This window comes from Volvox carteri (genome assembly GCF_000143455.1).
Source record: "Volvox carteri f. nagariensis unplaced genomic scaffold VOLCAscaffold_20, whole genome shotgun sequence".
NCBI lineage: Eukaryota > Viridiplantae > Chlorophyta > Chlorophyceae > Chlamydomonadales > Volvocaceae > Volvox > Volvox carteri.
The window spans coordinates 1,204,013-1,227,696 of NW_003307563.1; the positions used below are offsets into that span (position 1 = coordinate 1,204,013).

At 54.6% G+C, this 23,684-nt stretch overlaps 3 protein-coding genes across 3 annotated transcripts; 2 read left to right on the forward strand and 1 right to left on the reverse strand.

Annotated features, from left to right (window-relative positions):
- Positions 1-2,500: 2,500 nt before the first annotated feature.
- hsp70D (Hsp70 protein Hsp70D) lies at positions 2,501-8,396 on the reverse strand (the record flags this gene model as incomplete). Its single annotated transcript, XM_002950819.1, has 10 exons — positions 2,501-2,887; positions 3,225-3,398; positions 3,751-3,855; positions 4,561-4,672; positions 4,855-5,035; positions 5,314-5,490; positions 5,924-6,053; positions 6,740-6,814; positions 7,630-7,769; positions 8,126-8,396. The coding sequence occupies 10 exons, from the start codon at positions 8,394-8,396 to the stop codon at positions 2,501-2,503; spliced, it is 1,752 nt and encodes a 583-aa protein (XP_002950865.1).
- A 367-nt stretch (positions 8,397-8,763) lies between these two features.
- On the forward strand, positions 8,764-13,416 carry VOLCADRAFT_120915 (uncharacterized protein). Its single transcript, XM_002950722.1, has 9 exons — positions 8,764-8,946; positions 9,030-9,092; positions 9,612-9,653; positions 10,439-10,529; positions 11,071-11,182; positions 11,693-11,834; positions 12,102-12,185; positions 12,423-12,557; positions 12,897-13,416. Exons 1-9 carry the CDS (start codon positions 8,881-8,883, stop codon positions 13,077-13,079), a joined length of 918 nt encoding a protein of 305 aa, XP_002950768.1. The 5' UTR covers positions 8,764-8,880; the 3' UTR covers positions 13,080-13,416.
- A 27-nt stretch (positions 13,417-13,443) lies between these two features.
- VOLCADRAFT_104874 (uncharacterized protein) lies at positions 13,444-21,155 on the forward strand (the record flags this gene model as incomplete). Its single annotated transcript, XM_002950723.1, has 11 exons — positions 13,444-13,609; positions 13,674-13,891; positions 14,451-14,508; positions 15,019-15,063; positions 15,428-16,020; positions 16,493-16,615; positions 17,771-17,884; positions 18,609-18,748; positions 19,308-19,555; positions 20,152-20,237; positions 20,586-21,155. Exons 2-11 carry the CDS (start codon positions 13,691-13,693, stop codon positions 21,153-21,155), a joined length of 2,178 nt encoding a protein of 725 aa, XP_002950769.1. The 5' UTR covers positions 13,444-13,609; positions 13,674-13,690.
- Between the last annotated feature and the right edge of the window lie 2,529 nt (positions 21,156-23,684).

The following is a 23,684-nucleotide window of genomic DNA, read 5'->3' on the forward strand; positions in this document are numbered from 1 at the left end:
CGATAGTAGCGATGATAGACTTCGCAACTACTGTTCAAGGCGATGGCTAGGTCACACACAAAAGTGCTGGGTCGGCTCATGGCTGGGCTAACTGAGGCAGATGTAACTTAGGCACGGCACCAGCCAGTTGTTGAATTCGCACGCACGTCCTGCCATGTTTCCGTCCGGGAATAATGAAGTGATGGATGTGTACCGGCATGCAGCCGCAAACTCAGGAACCCTCGATCCTCGTGCATGCCCTCCAAACCTAATATGACCGTATATATGTATGTCACTACCCACTGATGGCGCGCAGGCAAGCATCTTCTCATCGGACAACAAGTGCTGTCCTACCTACATGCTCTAGACATGTAGACACGGTTCCCACCAGAGGACTAGGGCCTGCTGGTTCCGACAGCCATGCCTGCATCGTTTCGCAGCCCCACCCCCTTCATATATTCATGAAACGAACCAAGCAAGTAATTTTGTAAATTCATGGCAGTACGGCCACAACATTTTGTGTGCCAGTAGGGCAGCAGGCTTAGTTAGGCACGTTATTGCGTTAGGTAGGTACGTGTTATTGCGCAGGCATTGTGTTGGGCAGGTATTGCAGCAGGGTTACAGGTTACAGGCAGGATGTAGGATGGGTACATACAGCGCAGGTCATTAGGTCACATATAGCATTGCAGTCGCCAGGCGGCATTTGTGTCTCGGCAGGTTATTAGGTAGCACAGGTGAACTTCCCGCTTGGCAGTAGTGGGGAGTACATGCCCCTGGCTCCGTCGGCCCATGCAAACAACGGAATTCCAAAAGTGGGCCGCAGGTGTTGCTTGCATGTTGGATAGATTCGTAAATACCTAGGTTTGCATGTTTTGTTTGTTCAGTTGTTTGGTTGGATGGTTGGTTAACCAGGTTATCATTTCCCCCTGGATCTTGATCCTTGAGGTGCAGCGGGTCCTGTCATGTTCAGGAGCTAAACTCGCATGATAGGTGGTGAGACACACAAGCAACAGTAGCTGCTTTTTCTTTTTTGGGGGAAAGTACACGCAGTTGGTTGTTGCCGACCTGATGTCGCCGACCTGTTCGAGTACTTGAAATCTGTGGTTATGTTGGGTGGCTGCAGATGGCTGTGTGGGCAAACTATTTGCCGTTTCTCGGCCGCACGAGGGTTATTGGGTCAGGGGCACGCGAACCTACCGTCGGCCCCCTCCGACGTAGCAGCCGTTGTAAGTCGTGACGATCAGCCTGATCGATCAATCCTACTGACCTCCCTGGATGCATACAGTCATATTAATCCTACTGACCTCCGATGCATACAGTCGCATGTGATGCAATCAGGATAGTGTCGATGACTGAAACTATCCGGTAACTGGGCCCCCGCGTACGTGCTCGGGGTATTAGCTCGGGGGCCTATCATCGCCCTCGCGTGCTGTTGCGGTGCCACACGTATTGCCCGGTCAGCCGGCAGCGGGCTGGTGTACCACCTGCAGTCACCCTGCAACATGGTGTCGCACATGTTTGAGGCAACTAAAACCTCATAGTGACGGCATTAGGAGTGCAACCAACCCACCGGATTACCTGTGCTGTCCGCCCCCAAATACCCTGAAGGTAGGCCAGCCGAGACCCATTGAGGCTCAAAGACGAGCGCTGCACCACGGCCCGGACTGACCCTCAATGAAACAGATTGCGCCTGAAACTATCCTGCAATTAGGCCCCCGCGCATTAGCTGCACCGGGGTAATAGCTCGGGGTCTATACTCGCTCTCGCATGCTGCTGCGGTGTCACAAGTGCTTGTGGCGGTGTTTGATGATCTGCTGGTCCACGATTTGAGAGATTTCTCCTCGCAATCTCTCACCCATTGTCCGAGGCCCTGTGGAAACTAGCTAGCTAGAATGAGAGAGATGCATCTCGACAAGAGTCGAACATTGGTGAAGATCTGAAGCGTTTTGCGTCAGTCGAACGGGGACGTCTTCAGCTGCCCTCGAGACGTACTGGCGGCAACACAGCCCATGCGGGCAGGTAGGGGAGGTAGCGGTGTTTGGGGCTGCGGGTCTGACGGCGCTGGGAGAATTCAGTTGCTGGCTGTGAATCTAAATCGTCGATGGATGTTTTTGTCAGTCGGTGACCAGGAGAGATTGCGAAAGAGGCAATGTTCGTACAAGTAGACGACTCGGATGTCCTCACGGGCCTTACTCCCACCTCCCCATTCGGGTCGCCTGTCCCCGAGATTGATTTCACCCAACCCCGCCAAACGGCAACCCCCCGTGCAGTCCTGTCCTGCTACCTCCTAATCCGTCTACACTCTACCCGGGGCTGCCCAGGGCATGACTCCTCCGTGCGGAACCTCCCTAAGCCACCAACGCTGATCATGAAGTCAACCTTTCCCCTAACCCGTTGACCTGTGCTCGGTGTCCAGGGCTATAACCCTCAAGGGGACCGCTGCAGCACGTGCATGCTCAATCATCCCTCCCTGCCGTCGCTGCCGCCGGGCCCACCGCTTCCGCATCCACTCTCTCCTCTTTCACCCCTCCTCGCCAACCTCCTGGCCACCGCCTTCCTCCGGCAGCAGCAGCCGCGGCTGCTGCTTCTGCTGTTGTTGCAGTCGCCGCCGCTGCCTCTTCGACAGCTGCGCCCGCACCCCGCCAGTCCTCCTGCCGGCACTGCTGCTTCCACAGACCGGCCTAGTAACCCCCTCCTCATTCCCCCCTCCGCCGCGGCCATATACGTCATCTTCGTCGTACTCGTCCACAGCGCTTTCGCCCTCATCCTCCAAAGAGTACTGTCGTTCCATTCGTTGTCTGACCCGTGGGTCGGCCTGCAGCTGCAGCTTGGCGAGTGCCCGCATGAGGGAAGCCTGCCACTGGTCCATGACCATCAGGTTGCTAATCTCGCCCTGTAGAATGCCCGCCTGCGTACCGCACAGATAGATAAGGCAAAACTTGCAAAGTGTTACACAACTTTGATTAATCCTTGCAAGCCGGTGGTGTGTTGGGTGCGTTATTCAAAATGTCGAGATGCCTTCCGACATATTAAAATTCTTTTTAGATTCTGTAGGTTTGAAGGGAGTTGCTGTGTGTCTTTTGCAATTTTTAAGTTCATGTGATTATGGCACTAAGGAACATGGCACACTTGCGTCTCTCTAATTTTTTCAAATAGGATAGCATTTGCATTTTTGGTTAAACGTCACATCCTTCTTTCCTTCCTTGCAACTTCCCTCGCCCCCCTCACCCGCCCCATATCTACACCTGCACGGCGGCCCCTAGCGCCACCGCCTCGTCTGGGTCCAGTGCCGCCTGAAGCGGTTGTAATCCAGTCATGTTGGAGAGGAACCGCCCTACGGCGGCCATGCGAGTGGCGCCGCCCACGAGCAGAACAGAGCTCAGGGGGGCCCGCTTTCGGGGCCGAATCTCGGGCTGCATCTGCAAAATGAGAGCAGAAAAAAACGGAAAAGCATGAAAATGGAAATGAACGGACAGAAAAATGAAAAGGCAAACCAAGAGAAGAGAGAGGGAGAGAGAGTGTGTGAGGGCAAAATTACCTGGAGAAGCCTGGAGTCTGGAGCCTAGCTACAGTGCAGGTGTAGGGACAACGAGTAAGTGGCGAAAGTAAGGAAGATAGCGGTTGCAAAGCATTACTCCGGAAGCATTAATATCCACCCACCGGCGGGCCATCAGAGCATCAGGCAAACATACATACCGACAAATATGCGGGCAGGAGGGCCGATGGCCGGTCGCAGTCCCCTCCGAGTCCCCTCCCTCCGGCTGCACTCACCGCCTGTAACTTCCAGCTGGGCACTCCCCGGTTTCGGAGCTGCTCTTTGAGCGCCTCGTGTCCGCCAAGCACCTCGTTGAGGTCCACACCCGCCTGCCAGCAGGCCTGAACGGCTCGGAAGGGGCCACCCGGGTGAAGGAAGAAAGTGAGGGAGAGAACGGGCGAGAGAGAGGGCGGGAGAGAGGGCGGGAGAGGGAAGGAGAGGTGTTGTTGCTGTTGTTGTCGTTGTTGATGGGGTGTTACACTGTGGGCGGCTCGCCCGAGAAAGGACGAGCACCGGGGGCCCTGACCGGGGGCCGAAACACAGTGCAGGGATGGGCGCGCGGCTCTACGTCCGTCTGTTCCTCCGCGCGCGCCTCACTCCCTCACTCACGCCAACCGGGACACTCTCCCAGCCCCTGGCTAGGCATCACAGCGGCGCAGAAGACTGCGAACCGAACTGTTGTTGTTGTTATTGGTGGTGGTGGTGGTGGTGGTGTTGGGTGGTGTTGGGTGGTGTTGGGTGGTGTTGGGTGGGGGAGAGAAAGAGACCGAGTCCTGGTGACTCCGGGGGTCTCAGTCTGGTGACAGTGTCGGCATCACCATCACCATCGCCACCGGCATCGGCATCGAGCAGGTGACAGGACCGTAACAGCAATTTTAACGATAGCCACGATACGTTGCTACGGCCTAAAACTGCGCCGCAACTGTGCCCCGTGGCCATCACCACCTCCTCCGGGGCGGCCGCCACATCAGCCTCATCCAAATAACCGATGAATAACACACACGAATTAGTAGATTTGTGCCGTAAAAATGCATGTACGGCCTCACCTGGTCCAGCGGCAACCGGCACCGCCGCCACAGATCCTGAGTCAGCTCGTCCAATTGTGTACGGCTAAGGCGCACCTCCAGTGGGCCCCCCCCGGGACCTCCGACCGGCATCCTGTTTTTCCAGATAACACCAATATGATATCATGAGACAATATAATATATATGATAAGTGAGAACGATGGGTGATGAGATGAACTAGGGAGGAAATGTGGACTGGGGCATGGGCGACTAAAGCAGCAGCGGATCTACGAGAAGAGATCTAGTACGGCAGTACGGAAAGAAATCAAACGTCACCTCAGCACAACTTCGTCGTTGTCGCTAAGGGAGTGTTTGGCCGTCTGCGCCAGGGCGCGTAGGTTAGCTCGAAGGCGGGGGTCGGAGGATGGGTCGAGACCCGCGGGTCGAAGGTGGGTCCGTTCCAGCCAGCTCACGATGGCCTCGTCCCAGTCATCGCCCCCCAGGTAGGCGTCACCCCCTGGAGGGGGTTGGGGGGTTGGGGGCAACAGGTGGTTGGGACCAACTGAACCACCAACCACATCGCCGTACCATATCGTACTACCGAACACCATATATCGTATCAGGCTCAAACGGAGCCGGCAGTTTAGCACATCAACATCAACGTTTATAACAACATCAACGTTTATAACAACAACAACGACCTGGTATTCGGACTAACAATGCCAAATTCATGGGATGCTCTTCCTCACACCGCGGATATATGGATGTATGGATGTATGGATGTATGGTGCCCACCTGTCGACAGCACCTCTACAGTGCCGTTGCCAACCTCCAGCAAGCTCACATCATACGTGCCGCCGCCCAAATCGAACACCAGTACGACAGAATCCGTACGGAGATCCAGGCCGTACGCCAGTGCCGCAGCCACCGGCTCCCGCAGCAATCGCACCGTCTCCAGCCCCGCCAGCTTTCCTGTGTGTGTGTGTGTGTGTCTCTCTCTGTGTCTGTGTGTATTTGTTTGTTACATATCGATCCGAGCCTGACACTGGCCAGGGGGGCACCCAAGCATACCCGTGTGTGCGTGTGTGTTTGTTTGTCTGTCTGTGTGTGTGCGTGTGTGCGCGCGTGTTTGTTTGTCTGTGTGTGTATGCGTGTGTGTGTGCGTGTTGCGCGTGTGTGTGTGTGTGTTTTGCGCCACCCTCCGCCCACCCAACAACCGACAGGCGGTGGCAGCTCTACCGCTTGATCCGTCCCTCGAACGGCTGGCTGGGTAAAAGCCACCGTACGGCCCTAACCGCTCCTCCGCACTCTCACTCGCACCCCCACATGTCGTACACGACTTTAGGGTTTTACGACGCCCCTCGCAGGTGCAGGCAGTCATCCGCACTCGCACCCCCACCCCCACCTGCTGAGATGGTGGCTTCCCGCTGCCGTTCATCGAAGTACGCGGGTACGGCAATGACTGCCTTAGTCACCTTGCCCCGGGTGTAGGCGGCCGCATCAGACACCAGCTGCGACACCACTTGGGCGCTGATCTGGCAAACAAAGATGCCGAGCAGCAGCAGGGGCAGTAGCAGAACAGCAGCAGTAGCAGTCACAGTAGTAGCAAACAGCAGCAGCAGTGGCAGTGGCAGTAGCAGCAGCAGTCGCAATAGTAGCAACAGCAGCAGCAGCAGTGGCAGTAGCAGCAGCAGCAGTCGCAGTAGTAGCAAACAGCAGCAGCAGTGGCAGTAGCAGCAGCAGTCGCAGTAGTAGCAACAGCAGCAGCAGTGGCAGTAGCAACGGCGGCAGTAGCAGTCGCAATAGTAGCAACAGCAGCAGTAACAGTGGCAGTAGCAGCAGCAGCAGCAGCAGGAACAGCAGTAGCAGGAAAAGCAATGGGAAGAGGGTTTAGACGGGCCGCGAGATACCACCATCGGCAATGCCCTCGTCACGGCTCCGAAGACCATCAAAACACACACACACGCAGTCGACCCAGCCTGGTCGTGTAACACCAGTACACCATCCGCAGGCGCGGTCTGTAATACACACATACGTACATACAGACAGAACACAATTGTATCACACAGGGGCCAGTGTATGTGTGCGGCGTGGATTACCAAAGCGAAGCCACACGCAAAAAGCGAAGCCACACGCAAAAAGCGAAGCCACACGCAAAAAGCGAAGCCACACGCAAAAAGCGAAGCCACACGGCCCCGTTGACGAAGGGGAGCTGTCGCACCTCCTCGGGGTAGAGGTACCCTGGCCCCACGCTGGGGCACTCCACAACTAAAGCGCCCTCCTCATCGCGGGATACCTAGGGTGCGGGTGTGTAGGGAGCGGGTAGGGGTGTGGGTGCGGGTGTGTAGGGAGCGGGTAGGGGTGTGGGTGCGGGTGTGTAGGGAGCGGGTAGGGGTGTGGGTGCGGGTGTGTAGGGAGCGGGTAGGGGTGTGGGTGCGGGTGTGTAGGGAGCGGGTAGGGGTGTGGGTGCGGGTGTGTAGGGAGCGGGTAGGGGTGCGGGTGTGGGTGTGTAGGGAGCGGGTAGGGGTGCGGGTGTGGGTGTGTAGGGAGCGGGTAGGGGTGTGGGTGTGGGTGTGTAGGGAGCGGGTAGGGGTGCGGGTGTGGGTGTGTAGGGAGCGGGTAGGGGTGTGGGTGTGCGTGTGCAAGGAGCGGGTAGGGGTATCGGAAGCGGGATTACATAGTCGTATGCAAGAAGCAAAGAGGTTGGAAAGAGAGAGGCGGAAAGTGGGCAAGGAGATGGTCTGTTAGTGGTTGCTTGGTAAGCTGGTTACTTGGGTTTTGGAGGAGAAAATAAGGGGGAAAAAGGGGGAGGGACGCGCACGGCGGGTGTACACCGGTGTACGAAGTGATTTTGGGGAATTATTAACGGTCGCAAAGAATTTCGGTAGGGGCTCTCCAATGCCCCTACTAGACATGCTCTCCCCCTCACTCGCCCCGTAAGTACGGCCCAGCCACGCCACATACACACACACCCCGCCTTGTCCCGCCTTGCTATGAGCCCCAACATTCACTGGTCGAGGTGGACAAACATACGTACGCGTATACACGTACACGCCACATCCAGCAGCTCGGCCTTGTGCTGGTCTTCACGTGCTTTCACACGTCACGTACCTTGTACGGCAGCCTCGTGATCTCTTCCTGTACGGCAGGATCGTCGTACTGCCGACCTATGAGTCGTTTGACGCTGTAGTAGGTGGTCTGCGGGTGCAGTACTGCCTGCCGCTGGGCTCGGCGGCCAACAACCACCTCCCCTGGTATTAAATGCCCGCCCGCCATCGTAGGGTCACAAGACAGGGCCAACGAACCAAACGAGTTTCAAATCCCCGTCCAGGGGTTTGGAGGTGTAGAGAAGTACGGGCGTGACGGGGAGGTGAGGGTGGGATGGGAAGCAGGGATGAAGAGCGTGTGTCGCATTGTGAGTGGTGCTCTGTTGGTTGTGATGGTGGGGATTACGGATTTCAGGACATAAGGTGACAAAAAGTGCTAAGGAGAGAACTACATGATATGCAAATAGAGAGTAGGAGCCACAAGCTGGCGTGATTGGTGCTGTGGAGGGGACGGGACAAAAGCGGTGAAGGAAGGGTTTTAATGGACAATTCTCGCTCACCATCCTTCAGTACACCGACAACGGAGGGCGTGATAGTCTCGCCATCCGCGTTAGGAATGCATTTGGGTTTTCCTCCCTCGATGTATGCCACCGCTGAGTTAGTCGTCCCCAAGTCGATCCCGACAACGACCTCGCGCTGGAAATCGCGGAGCTTGGCATGGACGGCAAGCAAACCCCTGCGGCCCGATTGCCGCGGTAGATACCGAGGGCAAGAAAGCCGTCCATCGGAGTTTATACTGTGCTGATGCACGCTGCAGATGTGGCGTTGCATGTCCGAGCATTCAACGGGCCGAGCTACCGGGCAGAATTTTGAAAAAACGTTATTGATGTATATTTTATGCAGTGGGATATGTAGTTTCACAAACTGGCCGCCGAGCTTTCATTTGGACTGCACTCTCTTCGCCGTCAACAACTGCTGTAGGGCCGAATTATGCCAACGTTTGTCCTTGATGAACTCCGTTATTAGAGCAGCCAATCCGGAGCAAATGTTACGCAATCAAGGCTACTTGCAATCAATCACAAGTGCAATGGCTAACCGATCACGGTTGGGTTCAACGGTTCATGGAAACGGCCAGGCAACCCTTCCGAGAGGATTTCACAGAACCAACACATGCCATAGCTGTGTAAATGGTGGTGAGATAGCTAGGCGAGCTAAGCTGAAGTCGGCGAGAGTACGTCTATCATCCGCTTTGGTGTTGTCTGAAGTTATGGTGTAAATTTGCAATCAGTTTCTTGATAACTAATTGTGACAAAAAATGGTCCGAAACGTCGTATTGGCTGCGATTCAGTTCGCTTGTTCGGAGGACAAGCAAGCGAATGCTGTAAGGTTACCGTTGCTCCTCCTGATCGGCAAGACGTTTTAGGCATGACTTCACGCTCGAGCCGCTGTTGTGCTATCGTGCAGGACAAAGCGGAATACCTCGTGCGCCAGGCCGCGGCAGCTGGCGCACAAATCATTCTGCTGCAGGCAAGCCCGCTCGGTGCCCGGCGTCCGCTTGGGGCTGTGTCCATATGTATGTCACGCAGCTCGCACTACAGGCCGTACTTTGCCACCATGCAATAGGTGGAAAGTGCCGTTGAATTGTTTGTGTGACCCATGGGCCCATGGCAACGTGCTCGCGACGAGTAGGACGGAACCCCGAACAAAAAGGAAGAACTGAAGAAGAAAAAACTTTCCTGCTGCTGCTCCAGTCACGCGCTAAACAGTCCCAGAAAACAACGCATGAATTAGCCGACAGCGCTCACCCGCTTGGATTTGCGCTACCGCACGCCCCGCCACGCTGCCACGGCGCGCTGGTTTAACCTCCTGTCTTTCCGGGCTCAAGCACAGCTCCGGCATATCCAATTTAGCCGAGTTTAAACTAACCCGAGTAACAAGAACTCCAATAGCACTAAGAATCACACTACAAACAACGCGAATCAATTTCAGGGCCGGCTCCTCCTCCTCCCTCCCTCCCCCCCTCCCTCCCACTGCATACCGTTCCAGGAGCTTTTCGAGCGGCAGTACTGGTGCCAAGTCCAGCAGAAGGTACGAGGTTTGAAGCGCGCGCATCATGTCTTGCTGCGATTGTGTGTGTTTGTGCATGTGTGCGTATGTGTATATGTGTGTGGGGGGGCCCCCTGGGGGCTTAATTGATAGCTGCTGGTATTCTTGGTCTGTGGCCATTTCTGCTGCTGCTGGCTTTGTATGAATGACGTCAATTTGCTTACATGGGCTACACATTGGTGCTTACGTCAACTTGGATCCCCGGTCGGTGGTAGTGGTGCCCTTGCAGCCCGTAGAGCCCCCTGCCGCATCAATCTGACAGGACAGAGCAGAGGCCGGAAGGCGGGTTATTCCTCTGCCTGCCTGCCAACTGCTGCTGCTGCTGCTGCTGATAGTTTTAATTGGACGAATGATTGGCATTTCAGTGGCTTTGCTACTGTTGCTACTGCTGCTGCTGTTGCTGACGCTCTTCTTCCTGCGTCACCTACTTCCAATGTCCTTAAGTCCACAGCCACCACGTTGTGGCGGGCAGACGCTGCTAGATGATGCGTCCACCCCTCCCAACTTACAAACAGGTCCCTGAGGGAGGGGGCCCTGAGGAAGGGGGCTCTGACACACCCCTTTCGAATCTGCACCGTGCTGGTACTGCGCTAGTATCAGGACGTTCGTTGGTGTGTCGTGCGGCTGACGCTGCTTGCATCCCTCGATCCTCCCATCCCATCTGATTTCCCTCCCCTCCCCCGCAACCCCGCAACCCCAACACGGCTCCCCGCCCTTCCCCTCCCCCCCGACCCGACCCGACCCGACCCGACCCGACCCGACACCAGGAGTATTTCTCATGGGCGGCTCCCTTCGAGGGCAACCCCCTGGTCTCCCGCTTCGCCAAGCTGGCTTCCGAGCTGCGTGTGGTGCTGCCTGGTGCGGTTGGGACGACGGAAGCACCCGCTGTGGGCTGCGGGGTTGGGGGGCCCTACATTTAACTACATATACAATATATGCATAACATACGTAACACATGTACATGTATGTAGTACTTGTGTTGTGTGTATGTGTGTGTATGTAGTACTTGTCAGGGAATTGCAGCTGTGGTGGTTTTAAGTGCTTGAAGGTTGAAGATGTACACGGTGAAAGGCTGCATGCATGCATCCATGTTGTCGTGCAGGAGTACTTCGTACATAGATGGAGCCTTTCACCGCATGGATGCATACATACATACATACATACATACATACATACATACATACATACATACATACATACATACATACATACATACATACATACATACATACATACATACATACATACATACATACATACATACATACATACCACGGGACGCAGGCGTATACAAACAAACCGCTTGCAGCAGTCCTCAGCCCCGACGCCAAGATATCCCAGCAAGTCCATTCTGACTGTGGGATGCATTATCGCACTGCCGTACTGCCGTACTGCACAGTACCTTTTTTCGAGCGCGCCAACAACGCCTATTTCAACAGCGTGGCCGTGGTGGATGCTGACGGCTCCGTACTGGGGCTGTACCGCAAATCCCACATCCCCGACGGACCGGGGTGAGTGGCGGCTGGTTGGGGGGCTGGGGTCTGACTTGTCCGGGTGCGGAGGATTGAGGGGATGTGTTTTATGAGGCAAGGAGGCGGGAGGTGGACGCCTGGGAATTGCATACATTTGGATGTTTCTACGTGTTGATTAACTTGTGGCTCTTGGGCTCTTGGGCCTCTGCTGGCTCGCATATGGTCACTCTTTGCACCTCTCTGGGTAACGCAACCGAGGTGTAACACACACATCTGCGGTGTATGTGGTGTATGCGTGTATGTATGTATGCATGCGTAGTGTGTATGTGTATGTGCATGTGTGTCTGGGCATTCGCGTCCCTCGATATCTCTCCACCTCTCCATCCCGCAGCCTCGCAGCCTCGCAACCCCGCAATCCCTTCATCCCGCAATCCATCCACGCATCTCATCAGGTTGCATCTGCGCACCACACGGCATGCACGGTGGCATTCGGTGGCATAGCTGTTGAATTCCGGAAAGTTGGAAAGCAAGTGCCTGCCAGTCTCACAGGTACCAGGAGAAGTTCTACTTCAACCCGGGGGACACGGGTTTCCGTGTGTTTGACACGAAGTACGGCAAGGTCGGCATCGCCATCTGTTGGGATCAGTGGTTTCCTGAGGCGGCGCGGGCTCTGGTGCTGCAGGGCGCCGAGGTGAGGCCTAGGGGGGGACCCCCCGAGGGGGCTGCGGAGTGAGGCCTGGGGGCTGCGGAGATGCTCTACCTGCGTTTTCAATGGAAGTTTGAAATGGATGGGGTATAGGGGTATTGGGAAGTCGTCCGCGCGCTGCCTTAAGCCTCAGCAGTGGCCTGTAGAGTTCCTCAACCGGCAAAGGATGTGCCAGGCCCCAGCCGTACGTACACATACACATATACATGCATTGCGCCGTAACCTCTGCCGTATTTTGCCGTGATCACAAAGGTGATCTTGTACCCTACCGCCATCGGTTCGGAGCCTCAAGACGCCGACATCAACTCATACCCCCACTGGATTCGTGCGCAACTGGTGGGTGCGGGTGCGGGTTGGGGAATGTTGTGGGTGTGTGCATGCTTGGCAATAGACATATGTGTAATGCACACTTATGTGCTGGTGAATTTAATATACGTGGGAGAAGTTGACAAGCAACAGCACTTAGGGTTTGTAAGAATTGTTTGAATTAAATGTTTTGGTGCCCTCGTGCCGCACAATCTCCTTGTCTTAATTTTTCACCGATTCCACTACGATTTGAACCTGTGACCTCAGGGCCATGCTGCCGCCAATTTGGTTCCTGTGGTGGCTTCCAACCGCATTGGCACGGAGGAGTTACCTGGTGGCAGTCCGACCAGCTACTACGGGGGCAGCTTCATAGCGGGACCGCAGGGCCAGGTGCTGGCGCAGGTGGGGTTGCGACGGTGTGCAAAATAATTTAGGAGGGCTTCAGCTCCCGTACAGTCTATCACACATGGCTGAGGCTTGAGGAGTACGCGTCACCAATACTTCGTCCCTCGGAATCCACTTTGACTAAGTAACTTGTAAGTTGTAACTAAGTAAAATAAAAGTAATGAACGAAGTTGGCTTGTAACTTGTAAGTTGTAACTAAGTAAAATAAAAGTAATGAACGAAGTTGGCTAGTGCGTTATTGAGAACTAAGGTACCGTTGAGCCACCGTTCGGCACCTCCCACATGGATTGCACCTCCCACATGGATTGCACCTCCCACATGGATTGCACCCTGCAGGTGGGTGCCGCTGAGTTGCACCACGGCAACCCCGACCCCCACCCCCAGCCGGTAGAAGGCTTTGTGACCGCCTCCATGGACCTGGACCTGGTGGCGCTGGAGCGGGCCGCGTGGGGGGTGTTCCGGGACAGGCGGCCCGAGCTGTACGGTACTCTGGCCACGCTGTCCGGTCACAAGCCTTGATGGCGATGATGATATTGACTACGTTGATGTTTATTACGATGTCAATCATGGTGGTGTGATGATGTTGTAAGGCGGTTGTAAGTAAGGCGGTTGGAGTTGGGTAGTTGTTGATGCATGGGATGGCGAAGATAATAATACAGCGAATGATGTTCCGAGCTACAGCTACAGCTGCGAACTTGGGGTTGGTTGAGGGAAAAAGTGTTTGGCGTCTCGCAGCCTGGAGTGAGTGGCTGGTATGATACGGCATATTTTTAATTGAGGGCGCTGTAGTAGCAATAGCTTGCCACACGGGAAGCACGTGGGAAACCTTGGTGCAGTTTTTAAGGGAAAAGGGAAGTCTCTCCCCGTTCCATACCCCGGTGGGCGGCATGCTGCATGTGCCGTGTACATTGACAAGGTCAGCATCAGCGACAGTGTGGTGACGGAAACTGTGGCGACACTATACGGCGGCGTTATCGCTGCAGAAGGCCTGGGCGACGTCTCTGTGGCGCGCTCGGTAATTAGTGGCAACCGTGCCCTTAACGGCAGTGGTGCGGTGTTGTACGCTACTAACGGCTTCGACTCCATGAACCTCGGGAACGACACCGCCATCAGCGGCAACACCGCACGTGATGCTGGCGGTGTTTAGTCAGGTACCGCTTCTCCGCATCTCATTGGGTGTTGGCAGTGCCATCACCAATAACAGCGTGGGGCTCACGGCCACTGGCGGTGCCGGCGTTGTTGGGGCTGGGCACCGGGGCTCATTCTTGAGCACCGGGGTTTTGGACATCACGATGACGGGGGCCGCAGTGCAGTGCACGTGTGGACCAACGGTGGAAGATTTTGAAAAACTGACCTGCAGGTTGCACCAAACGAACCGGATTGCAGCAGAATGGTGGAGACATAATTTTTCGCTTCAGCTGTTTGAGGTACCTGTGTGTGAGGGGAAGATATCAACCAGGGTCGACCTGCCTAGCTAGGGTAAGATTGCACCAAAAAAAGCACCATTGGTCTGATACACTTCGCGACAGTTAACGGTGCAGGGAAGGTATTATCTAGCAGGGGTGACCTCTGGTAGGCCGTTTCCTTCCTTGTAAATGTCGTCAAGGATTCCCAATTGCCTCTGCGTTGAAAGAAGGGTGCTAAGGGGCATACAACAGGGAGGCAACTAAAATGCTTCTTCGTAAAGTCCGCTATTATAATATCTCTAGTCATGCTATGAAAATTAGTTTTTACATTTCTGTTTTGTGGTAGCCAACCATTATTTCTGGGAAAAGTGTTTTGGGCCCTCAACTCGCAACCCCCTCGATAACGCAATAGCTGCGGCCGGCGGCGTAGTCTTAGATCATTATTGTTGCTGCCTCTGGGTCGCCCGACTTGTACGTTGCATAGTGGGGTGTGTCTAGGCAACGTGTCGTAGTGGGGTTCTCTTGCGGGTCCCCCTGGGGAGGTGAGGTCTACGCATCACGATGATCAGGGAGCTGACCGGTGTGTGCCTGTAAGGCGGATGCCTGCGTGGGCACATAATTGAAACCTCGGTACCTGGGAGCAATTTGTGGCTCCTTATTATGAGTTCCTACGCGCCATACGAACTAACACGTTTTTTTTATGATAAGGGACGCCACCTATCTTGTTGAAATGTGAGAACAATGGGCAGCCGTGGAGCAGTGGGATTGCAACTCGCAGTCTGCCATACGGTGATGACAGGCAAGCATGCAAGAAACATTACCTGCTGAGTAATAACCGTTTTCATTTGCCAAGTCGCTTGATGTAGCTACGCACCAGTACCAAAGCCCAAAGCTGCCCAAACCCTGGACAACCACAAAAAAGTTTGAATAAAAGTTTGAATAATCTCCTTGTTGCAGGTAGAGGACATGGTCATGTCTATCATCAGTTGTCTGTCAATAACTGTCAACTGTCAACTGTAAATGCGGTCGCCTCTCATCACCCCCGACCTCAGGCGGGGAACCTGTGGACCTGAGGACGCGGAGGGTCCGACACGAAGGTAGCCATATAACAAAATGCCATCAAGCAAAATACTTGAGGCAATTCGACAGACACGCGTCAACCGCACACCTCATTCTCACACCACTACATATTCCCTCTACATCTAACTTTCCCCTCTATATTCCCCCTAGATTTGAGTCCCCCCCCCCTTTCTCTCGGCACGTGATCGCGGTGATTATTTGGTATCTGCCGCCCATTGCCCCCATACGCACAAGTTCAAGCGACACAAGCGACATTGTTTCGCAACAGTATCAGCCCGCTCCGTAACTTAGCTTTGTCCACACAGCCTCTTCCCCCACCCCCAAAGTAGTTTCGTCGTGTCCCTCCCCTGCCTTTCCCCAACTGCACATCCCGCGCTGAAGCAGTATCTCTTCAGCGCAGCGTCCGGGAGCAGAAGTCCACTCCTCCGCAGCAGCAGATAGGCGCTAGTAGGGGATACCCCAGACGAGCCATCTCAGGCAAAACTCGGCGCCTTGTTCCGCCACGGCCAGCGTATACGCTCATACATAGGCACACGCACGTTCGCCGGCAATATATGTCCCGGCCCGTCATGTCAACTACCGTACGGGGCGCCGCTAGGCGGCCCTCCACTGCACCGCAGCACGTACTACCCGAAATTGAGATCGTGCCGGCGGAGGACTCTGATTGGCTTGATAACCCTGCGCCCTTCAGCCATCAGCATGGGTCAGAGACCAGGCGGTCTTATTACCGCCGCCGGTGCGTCGGCGGCGGCGGTGGCGGCGGCGGCGGCGGCGGCGGCTCTGGCTGCAGCCGCCGCGTCGCGCTCACGGGCTGGGTGCTGCTGCGACGGGCAGTGCTGCTGGCGGTAACACTGGGGGCCGTCTTAGGCTGCTACGGCGGTGTGATCCGCGTGAAGGGCCAGGAAGTAGTGCTCGACACAGACAGCGTCGGCTGCATTGCCAATAAAGCCCCCGGGCCGCCAACCAAATTAAAGGTACCATGGAGCCATGAGTACGGAAACGTTCGCGAATCTGTGTGCCTGCTTATGACTGTTTGTGTCTGTTTGTGGAGGTTTGTTGCAGGTTTGTTAGATCTGGGGATTGGGGACTTGGCGAGGAAAATCTGATGGAGTGGGTACTCTGGTAGGGGACTTAACCTTAGAGTTAAGAAACGGCGGCTGCGATTGCAGATTTAAATGGGGTCCCCGAAGTGATGTACCTGCCAAAAAATGGCAGCTTTACTTGACCGCAAGTCCGCAAGGGTTGAACCCTTAACATGCTTGGCAGCATGTGCCTTATTTAGCTGATAATAACGCCAGCTATCTCTGGAACGGAGATGCCTCGCGTAGCATTCCTGCCATTCCTGCACGACGCAGATCATTCTCTCCTTCTCCATGCGTGGTTTCTATCGTAACAAAGCCAATATACCTAACCTGCTGTGTTGTATGTGTATGTATATCCGTACAGGCGACGGCAAAGGATGGCCGAGTGTTGCTGCGCTGGGAGCCCCCGGTCGACGGTGGCGCCTGTGTCAGTGCCTACGTTGTGAACGTCATCGATCCTCTGTTCCGAAACGACTCTCCGGCGCAGGTGGGTAAATGGGATCACCTGCCAAGGGTGTTAATTGCGCCTGGAGGCCAGGCAAGTAAGCCAACATGCGTGTCCCGGCTTAAGGTAATGACTTTGTTATATTCAGGCGTTATTATTTTAAATCCCCAAAACAAAAGAAAGGCGTAAGGGGTTGGAGAGAAGGCAACGTGCACGTGCTTGATGGAAGGGAGGTATACGTAGCAGCGCGCGTGATTGCTCAATCCTTGCATGCATGGCACTTAGGGACCCTGCTCACATGGGGTTGGTTGTATAGTTTTGAAGGTTAAATGACGCCGCAAATCAAGGTGAACCACTCATTATAGTTCAAAAACACAGTGCGAGTACATTCTTGCATGATGTGCAGTGCAGCACATAGTTTCATGTCGGCATTAATGTTAGGCAGGCCGTGCATGCAGTTACGTGTGCGGAATGGACGGGGGATCTGCATGGAATCGCGACAAGGGGGACTAAGCAGCGTAACATTAACGTGGGAATCGCGACAAGGGGGACTAAGCAGCGAGAACATTAACGTGGGAATCGCGACAAGGGGGACTAAGCAGCGAGAACATTAACGTGGGATCTTGGGGGGGGCGGGTGGCCGTAAACTGGATGGCTTGGGAGGGCTGGAGTCTCCAGCCTGGAGATGTGTGGAGTGCGAAGCATAACTGGTGTGGAGCATATTACAGGACGCAGCAATGGATGTGCGTGGACAGGAGCTTTGTGACATTTTCTACACAGGGGCATGAAGGGGGATTGGAAGTGGAATCTAAGGCAGTAGGCGGACGGTGTGCGTGATGATCGACCAACCAAATTGGCCCACTGCTTCCAACCACTTCAAATTCTTGCCCCGTCTGGATCTCAAATTGCTGGGTGCGTCTCTAAGCTGGGTAGCCTTTCCTTCTATTCACTTCCTTCTAGATGTGTTATTGCCTTGCATTATGGCCCTTACAAAACTGCATCTTATGTAACACCCACCGCCGTGCGTCTGCAAGCTTCCAGCATATTCGTTAGGATAGAGGTGCCCACATGTGTCTTCGCGCATTGTTATGCACTAGTCTAGCTGGAGCTACGTTGCTGACAACACCCCACCGACTCCGGCGCCCATTTCCGCTGTGCCCGCGGGGCCCCTCCTCCCTGGACCCTTGCCCATCAAAGTCCACTTCGACCGGGGCGCGCAGCGTGGTTGTGGAGGGTCTAGACAACGGTCGCACCTACGTGTTCCAGGTCCAAGCCTACAGCACACAACTAATGACGGGTGGGATTGCGCAGGTGCGATTGCGTGCTATACATGTGTGCTACATGCTGCTGCTGTGTCGTGTGTTATAAATATGCTATTTGCGTGCGAGGTTGTGGAAGAATATGGCTCTGGTGCTGAATTGGCGGGGCAAGCAAGGCAGGCCTAAACTACAAGTTTGGTATCGTGGATGCATCCTGGGCTTCAGGGCCGTGGGTTTTTAGATCCAAACTTTGACAGTTTTCTCAAATCCTAAGGCCGAAACCCACCCGGGGACTCGTAAAAAGGAGTTAGCAGAATGATGATGAATGTTGCGGGGTGACGATGGAGCCGCATTCGGTACGACGATGGCGGTGGAACATGTTTCATTGCAGTGCAAGTAGGTCGCACTTGTAGGCCAATGTGGGGGTTTGGGATAACGAGAAAGAGGTCCCTACACATTCATTGCGAAAAGATGGAGGGAAGATGAGAAGAAAAAGGGAATAAGGGTGGTTGCCTGGTGCGGAATGCAGGGGCAGGACAAACACGTCCTTAGGACACGCCTAAGGACGTATGTCGTTTACATGGCGATAGATTACCTACCTATCCAGAAATCTGGACTTGTGTTCATGTTTCATGTCTGTCGTGGTGACGCTTTAAAGATGCCATGTCGACACGTGACAAACTGCCACCAGGCACAAAACGCCCTCTACCTCCTCCGACACACATCTGCTTATGCCGCACGCCCCTGAATGCGCATGCTCCTCGGCGGCAAAGCAGGTGACCGCCACCCCCACCGAGCTGTGCAACATGTCGGAGCCTCCGGGCAAGCCAACGAATCTGCGCGTACAGACTGGAAACGGCTGGGCGAGGTTGTGCTGGGACGGCGTGGACAACGACGCGTGTGTCGACCAGTTCAGGTAACATGCGCAAAGCCGAGTATGCAGTTGGGAAGGACCCTTGGGGTGATGTGGGCCGCGGGCGGGACCCTCGCAAAGTAAGGGTGGCATCAAGCATAAGGGTGTATGAACACTTATATAGGGTTAGGCACTACTGGTAACGCGCAACTATTGCCTCCAGGAGATCCCGGGATCGAGACCTGTCAGGGTGGAATGTCATTCCGATGGTGGAAGGTATTGTGTCCCTAGTTGGTGGACGGTGCTGACCTGGGATAAGGTTGACCTCGCGAGCCGACCAGGAATGGAGTTGGGCCGCTGATGACCCGGCAGATTCCGTTGGATGCTGGTGGTGGGTGCGGAACCTGTGCGATCCACTGAGAAGTTGACTAGGGTGACTGGATGAGGGTGCCCCGAAATACCGGGGAAGGCAGGGTTTCGCAGGGTAACTGCCACGGGCGAAGATACACCCCCCTGTTTCACACATCCCGGCTGATGCTGGCCACAGGAAGGAAGGATGTGTGCGTGTGTGTCTCTGTAATATAACACACGCGCCACCCCATCCCTCACTCCACGCCCTCAGGGTCTCCGCCGCTCTCCTCACTGGACCTGATTTCCGTACGTCATCCGATGGCAAGATCTCCCGCGGCGCCTGTGCTAACGTAAGCGGCCTCACCAACGGCGCCAAACATCGCTTCAGTGTCACCCCAGTCTCCGTCGCCCAAGGCCAAGGGGAGATGGCCACGCTCACGGCAACCGTGGGTGCCACGGCTGCAGCCCAGAACGGGTGGACATGCAAATCTTTGGACGGCTGCGCACCAAACCGGGGAGGTGAATGCGCGCATATGTGTGCATTTAGTAGTTGTCATGGGAAACAACTACTACATGACAGCTTAATTCAGCACACAACTAATTTTTGTGCGTGAACAAGAGGGATTATCACGGCTTGCTGGGGCCCTTTACGCGTGTTTGGGAACTGGAGCTCATCTAATGATGATGCAGCTGGGTCGGGGAGTGCTGAATGGGCTCACGAGATGGCGCCGCTGTAGGGCGTAGTAAGAGAGGGCCGCGGCGCGGCTGGATAGGGGATCCCACACCACCTAACCTTGGCCCATCGCATGTGCGCTGCTATGACCTCTTGGTGGGGGTTTCTGTGGCCGTCAGCTGCCTTGCTTTCTGAAGTTACATCGCTTTTCGTTCGCTGCCTTCGCTGTCTTCTTGCGAGAGCTGAGGGATGCTGCAAGTGCTGCTGCATCTGTTATTATTATTATTATTATTATTATTATTATTATTATTATTATTATTATTATTATTATTGTTATTATTATTATTATTGTTATTATTGTTATTATTATTATTATTATTATTATTATTATTATTATTATTATTATTATTATTATTATTATTGCTGCGCCCTTTTGTCGTAGCTGCCTACTGCAACTGCGCTGCGGTGGCCCGTCGTGGCGATTGCAAGGTGCCTGCCATGCTGGATGTTGACTGGGTCAACAAGCAGGTATGTGTGCGCGAGTGAGAGGCCGTTATTTCTTACATAATGAGTACTGCAAAGCTGACTAGAATAACCCCGACACAACAAAGGGCTGCGCGCCAGGGAACATGAAAGCACTGTACGCGCATGTACGCGCATTGGAGGATGCATTGCACAAAGCCAAGACCTTCCAACCCGTCTCCACACTCTTCCATCTTCCTCCTCTCATTCCAAGAAAGAAAGCTTTGGCCATTTCTCAGTGATTAATGTAAAGCTCCTATGTAAAGCGCCTTCCAGATAGGTCGCACCGACGTCCCACCACACGTTGCGTGCAAGGAATGCCCCATCGCCCAATGACTTACCACCACGTTCCAGGTCACCCAGTGGTGCTCTTCATCCTGCTCGTGCGAGCTAGGGCCCGCGCAGAGCGGTGTGCTGATGGGCCAGCCTCGTACTGGTTTTGGGGGTGCCCTTCTGGCTGGCGGCGGCAGAACCGGTGCTCTGGGAGGTGGTGCCCTCGCTGCTGGCATAGCAGCCCGCAACGGAGTTGATGGGGGGGATGGCGACAGCAACACCTCCGGCGTCGGCGGCACAACGGCATTTCCGGGAGGTGACGGCGGTGGGGTAAGCGCAGGGCCAACCGCGAGGGCGCTCCCCCTGGCGGGCGCAGTGATGGGCGGCGCCGCTGACGGCGGCATGACTGGTGCAGGCATGGGCGGGGGTGCCAGGCTGGTGCAATCTCGTGCAGGGCAGTTCATGGGCAACATGGCAGAGGACATGGTAAACAGCGGCGTGCTGGGGGAGGCGGCAGGGAAGGTGGCGCAGCAAATGGTTAGCAACCAGGTCAATTCAATGCTGCAAGCCATGTGGTCAAATGGAGCCGGCGGCGGTATGGGTGCAGCTGGTGGCCCCAATGGCGGCGGCCGCCGCCTGCAGCTGGTGTAGGATTGTATTACACTGCGACTGGTGGATGATATGTGGGTTTGGTAAACGTAGTAAAAGTTTGGTAAGGTTGTTGCCAAGCGGCAAACGCTTGATACACCTTGGACGGGGTCCCGTCTCTGTGGCGCACTAGGCCGGCATCTCACACATTCCTTCACCGTCCCATGCATCATCAGAGCTGTGTGCACATGTACGTTCTCTCAGCCGGATTATTTACACACGCTCGTATCACGGATGGAGCCCCCAGAGCCGACACAGATGAGAGGTTGGAGAAGCTCGGCTGTCGCCGGGTTGCCTTGCGGGCCCAGTAGCTCCTCACTCTTAACTCTACTTCCCTTGCTTGGGGCTTTCCATGCCAGAGAACGAGACGGGGGCGGGGAATTAAGGTGCTTGGATCGATTTCCAGCAGGCGAGCTGTTCCTCTGCGCAGATAAGTGATCTAGTATGGTGGTGTAGGGGCGAGATACTTGCGATGGCCGTGTGCTGACGTGTCCTGCTGCTGCTGGTGTGCATGTGTCTTTCCGTTTGTCCTCCTTGGGGTTACTTTATTTGGAATTTGTTTTGTTTTCGTAACGTGTTTTTTTCTGACTCATGCCCAGATATGAGTGCTGGAGGCCACTGGCCTGCTTAAGCAAGGCAGGGCGAGGCCGCCTGCTTCTGGCCTGCATTACGGAGGCCAGGGGAGGTCGTGCATCACACCGGCCTACCTCCGTGCAGATCTGGGAGTGAAATCACAATAAAGCATGCAAATGTTGGATTCGATGCCACGCATAAATGGTCTGGATGCTGGTAGGAAGTGCTTTTGCAAATCGCCTGCGAGTTTCGTCGTGCGATGTGGCAACAGCTTCTCCGTTTGACCGCGTGCATGCGCAGCCATATGATAAGGTTTGACTACCATTTTATTTACTATGGCTGCACATCTGATTAATCGCCTAAACGTTGCCTTAAGTATTTGCGGTCCGTCGTTTAGTTAGGGCCAGATGTCGTATGGGGGCCCACATCGGTTCAATAAAGTAGACTCTGCTAAATGTAAACTGCAACCCTGGTGATGGTTAATTCGTTTGCAGCATGCAAATCTCTAACAGTACGAAGCAGTAGTGAATAACGTCAAATGTTCCACGTCCCAAAGCAGCTTAGTATGGTGAACGCGCACAGGTTTGAAAGGATATAAATATACTTCTAGAATGTCATATAAGGCGTCGTAACATAATGCATGGCCGTTGGTGCTAACCCTAAGCCACCATGTGCACGAATATGGCACAATAACTTTTACCTCAGATTCCCAATTTGGGGGAAAAAATTTGCAGTGTCATATTCTAGTGAGGCAACCGTCAGTGCTGCGCCCAGCGGTTCAACCCTGCCAAATCCTGCCCAACAATCCTTAACAATAATGTTCCCGGCACGCAAAAGCTGCCCAACCAGCAGCTCGATTCATAATACCAGAATCTTTTGTGGAATAGTGTCAGCTTCGGTTCAAGTCCAGTCAGTCTCTTTTTGCACTGGTTTTAGGACAAGCCGTACGATCTGGACAACTTGTCCGTTTATGTCTCCATAAAGCTCCTGCTGAGAGCTGAGTAAGTTATCCGCCTAATTACGTGTAACAAATCGTGCTCAGGTTGCTTCGCTGAATGTGCATCACGCAAGATGTCCACTAGGATTTACAGTGTATACAAAAAGGTTATCAGCCCCGGTTAGGCGGTAAACTCAAAATGACCGAGGGCAGAATCGCATACTCAGATAGGCTGTGTGTGCAGAACAGGTTAACATGGTTTATTCGGGCACCAGCAGCCAAGTTCGGAGCGGCGCTGATTAAGCCGCGTACAGCCGAGAATGCTGCAGCACAGGACGGTGCCAGGGCCATCCTGGTTGAACTGCTGTCCGATGACGACCTGGATCTTTACCAGGAACATACAAACGTCATGGAACTGCTCAAGGCCCTCCAGACGCGATACAAGGGCTACGCAGCTGCGTACATGCACAGAAACTATGGGGAGCCTTTCAAGACTGCAAGCAGAAACCTGACATGTCTTTTCAGGAAATACACCAAGGCGCTGAAGGATATAAGTTGCGGGGAAAGAGGGCAAGCTGTGGCCAATGCCAACGCCGTGTCCGTGGGCGTTGAAAGGTCCAAGGCCAGAGTATAAGCTGTATATTATTATTATTATTGTACTACTCCGTCAAGGGTGCAATGCCGCAAAACCTGTCCGAGCTCGAGGGGCACCTGATGGATGTAGAGGCGCAGATCGAGGCATCGACATCGGCCGAGGTCCCACCTGTAGTGCTCCACACCGGCAAGGGCAACAGCAACAGAGCTAAAATCAAGGGCAGCAGCAACAGCCACAGGGGCGGCAACGGCAACGCTAACTTTGGTGGAAGGTGCTACAACTGCAAAGAGCGCCGCGGTCACCGAGCGTCTGAATGCCCCAAGCAGTGATTTTTTTTTCATTTAGGGGGGGGTCTCAATTTATTCCAACCTAAGTAACAAAGTTGCTAGCGTCGCCGTTCTGTATTCCTTAAGAGTNGGGGCGCTGG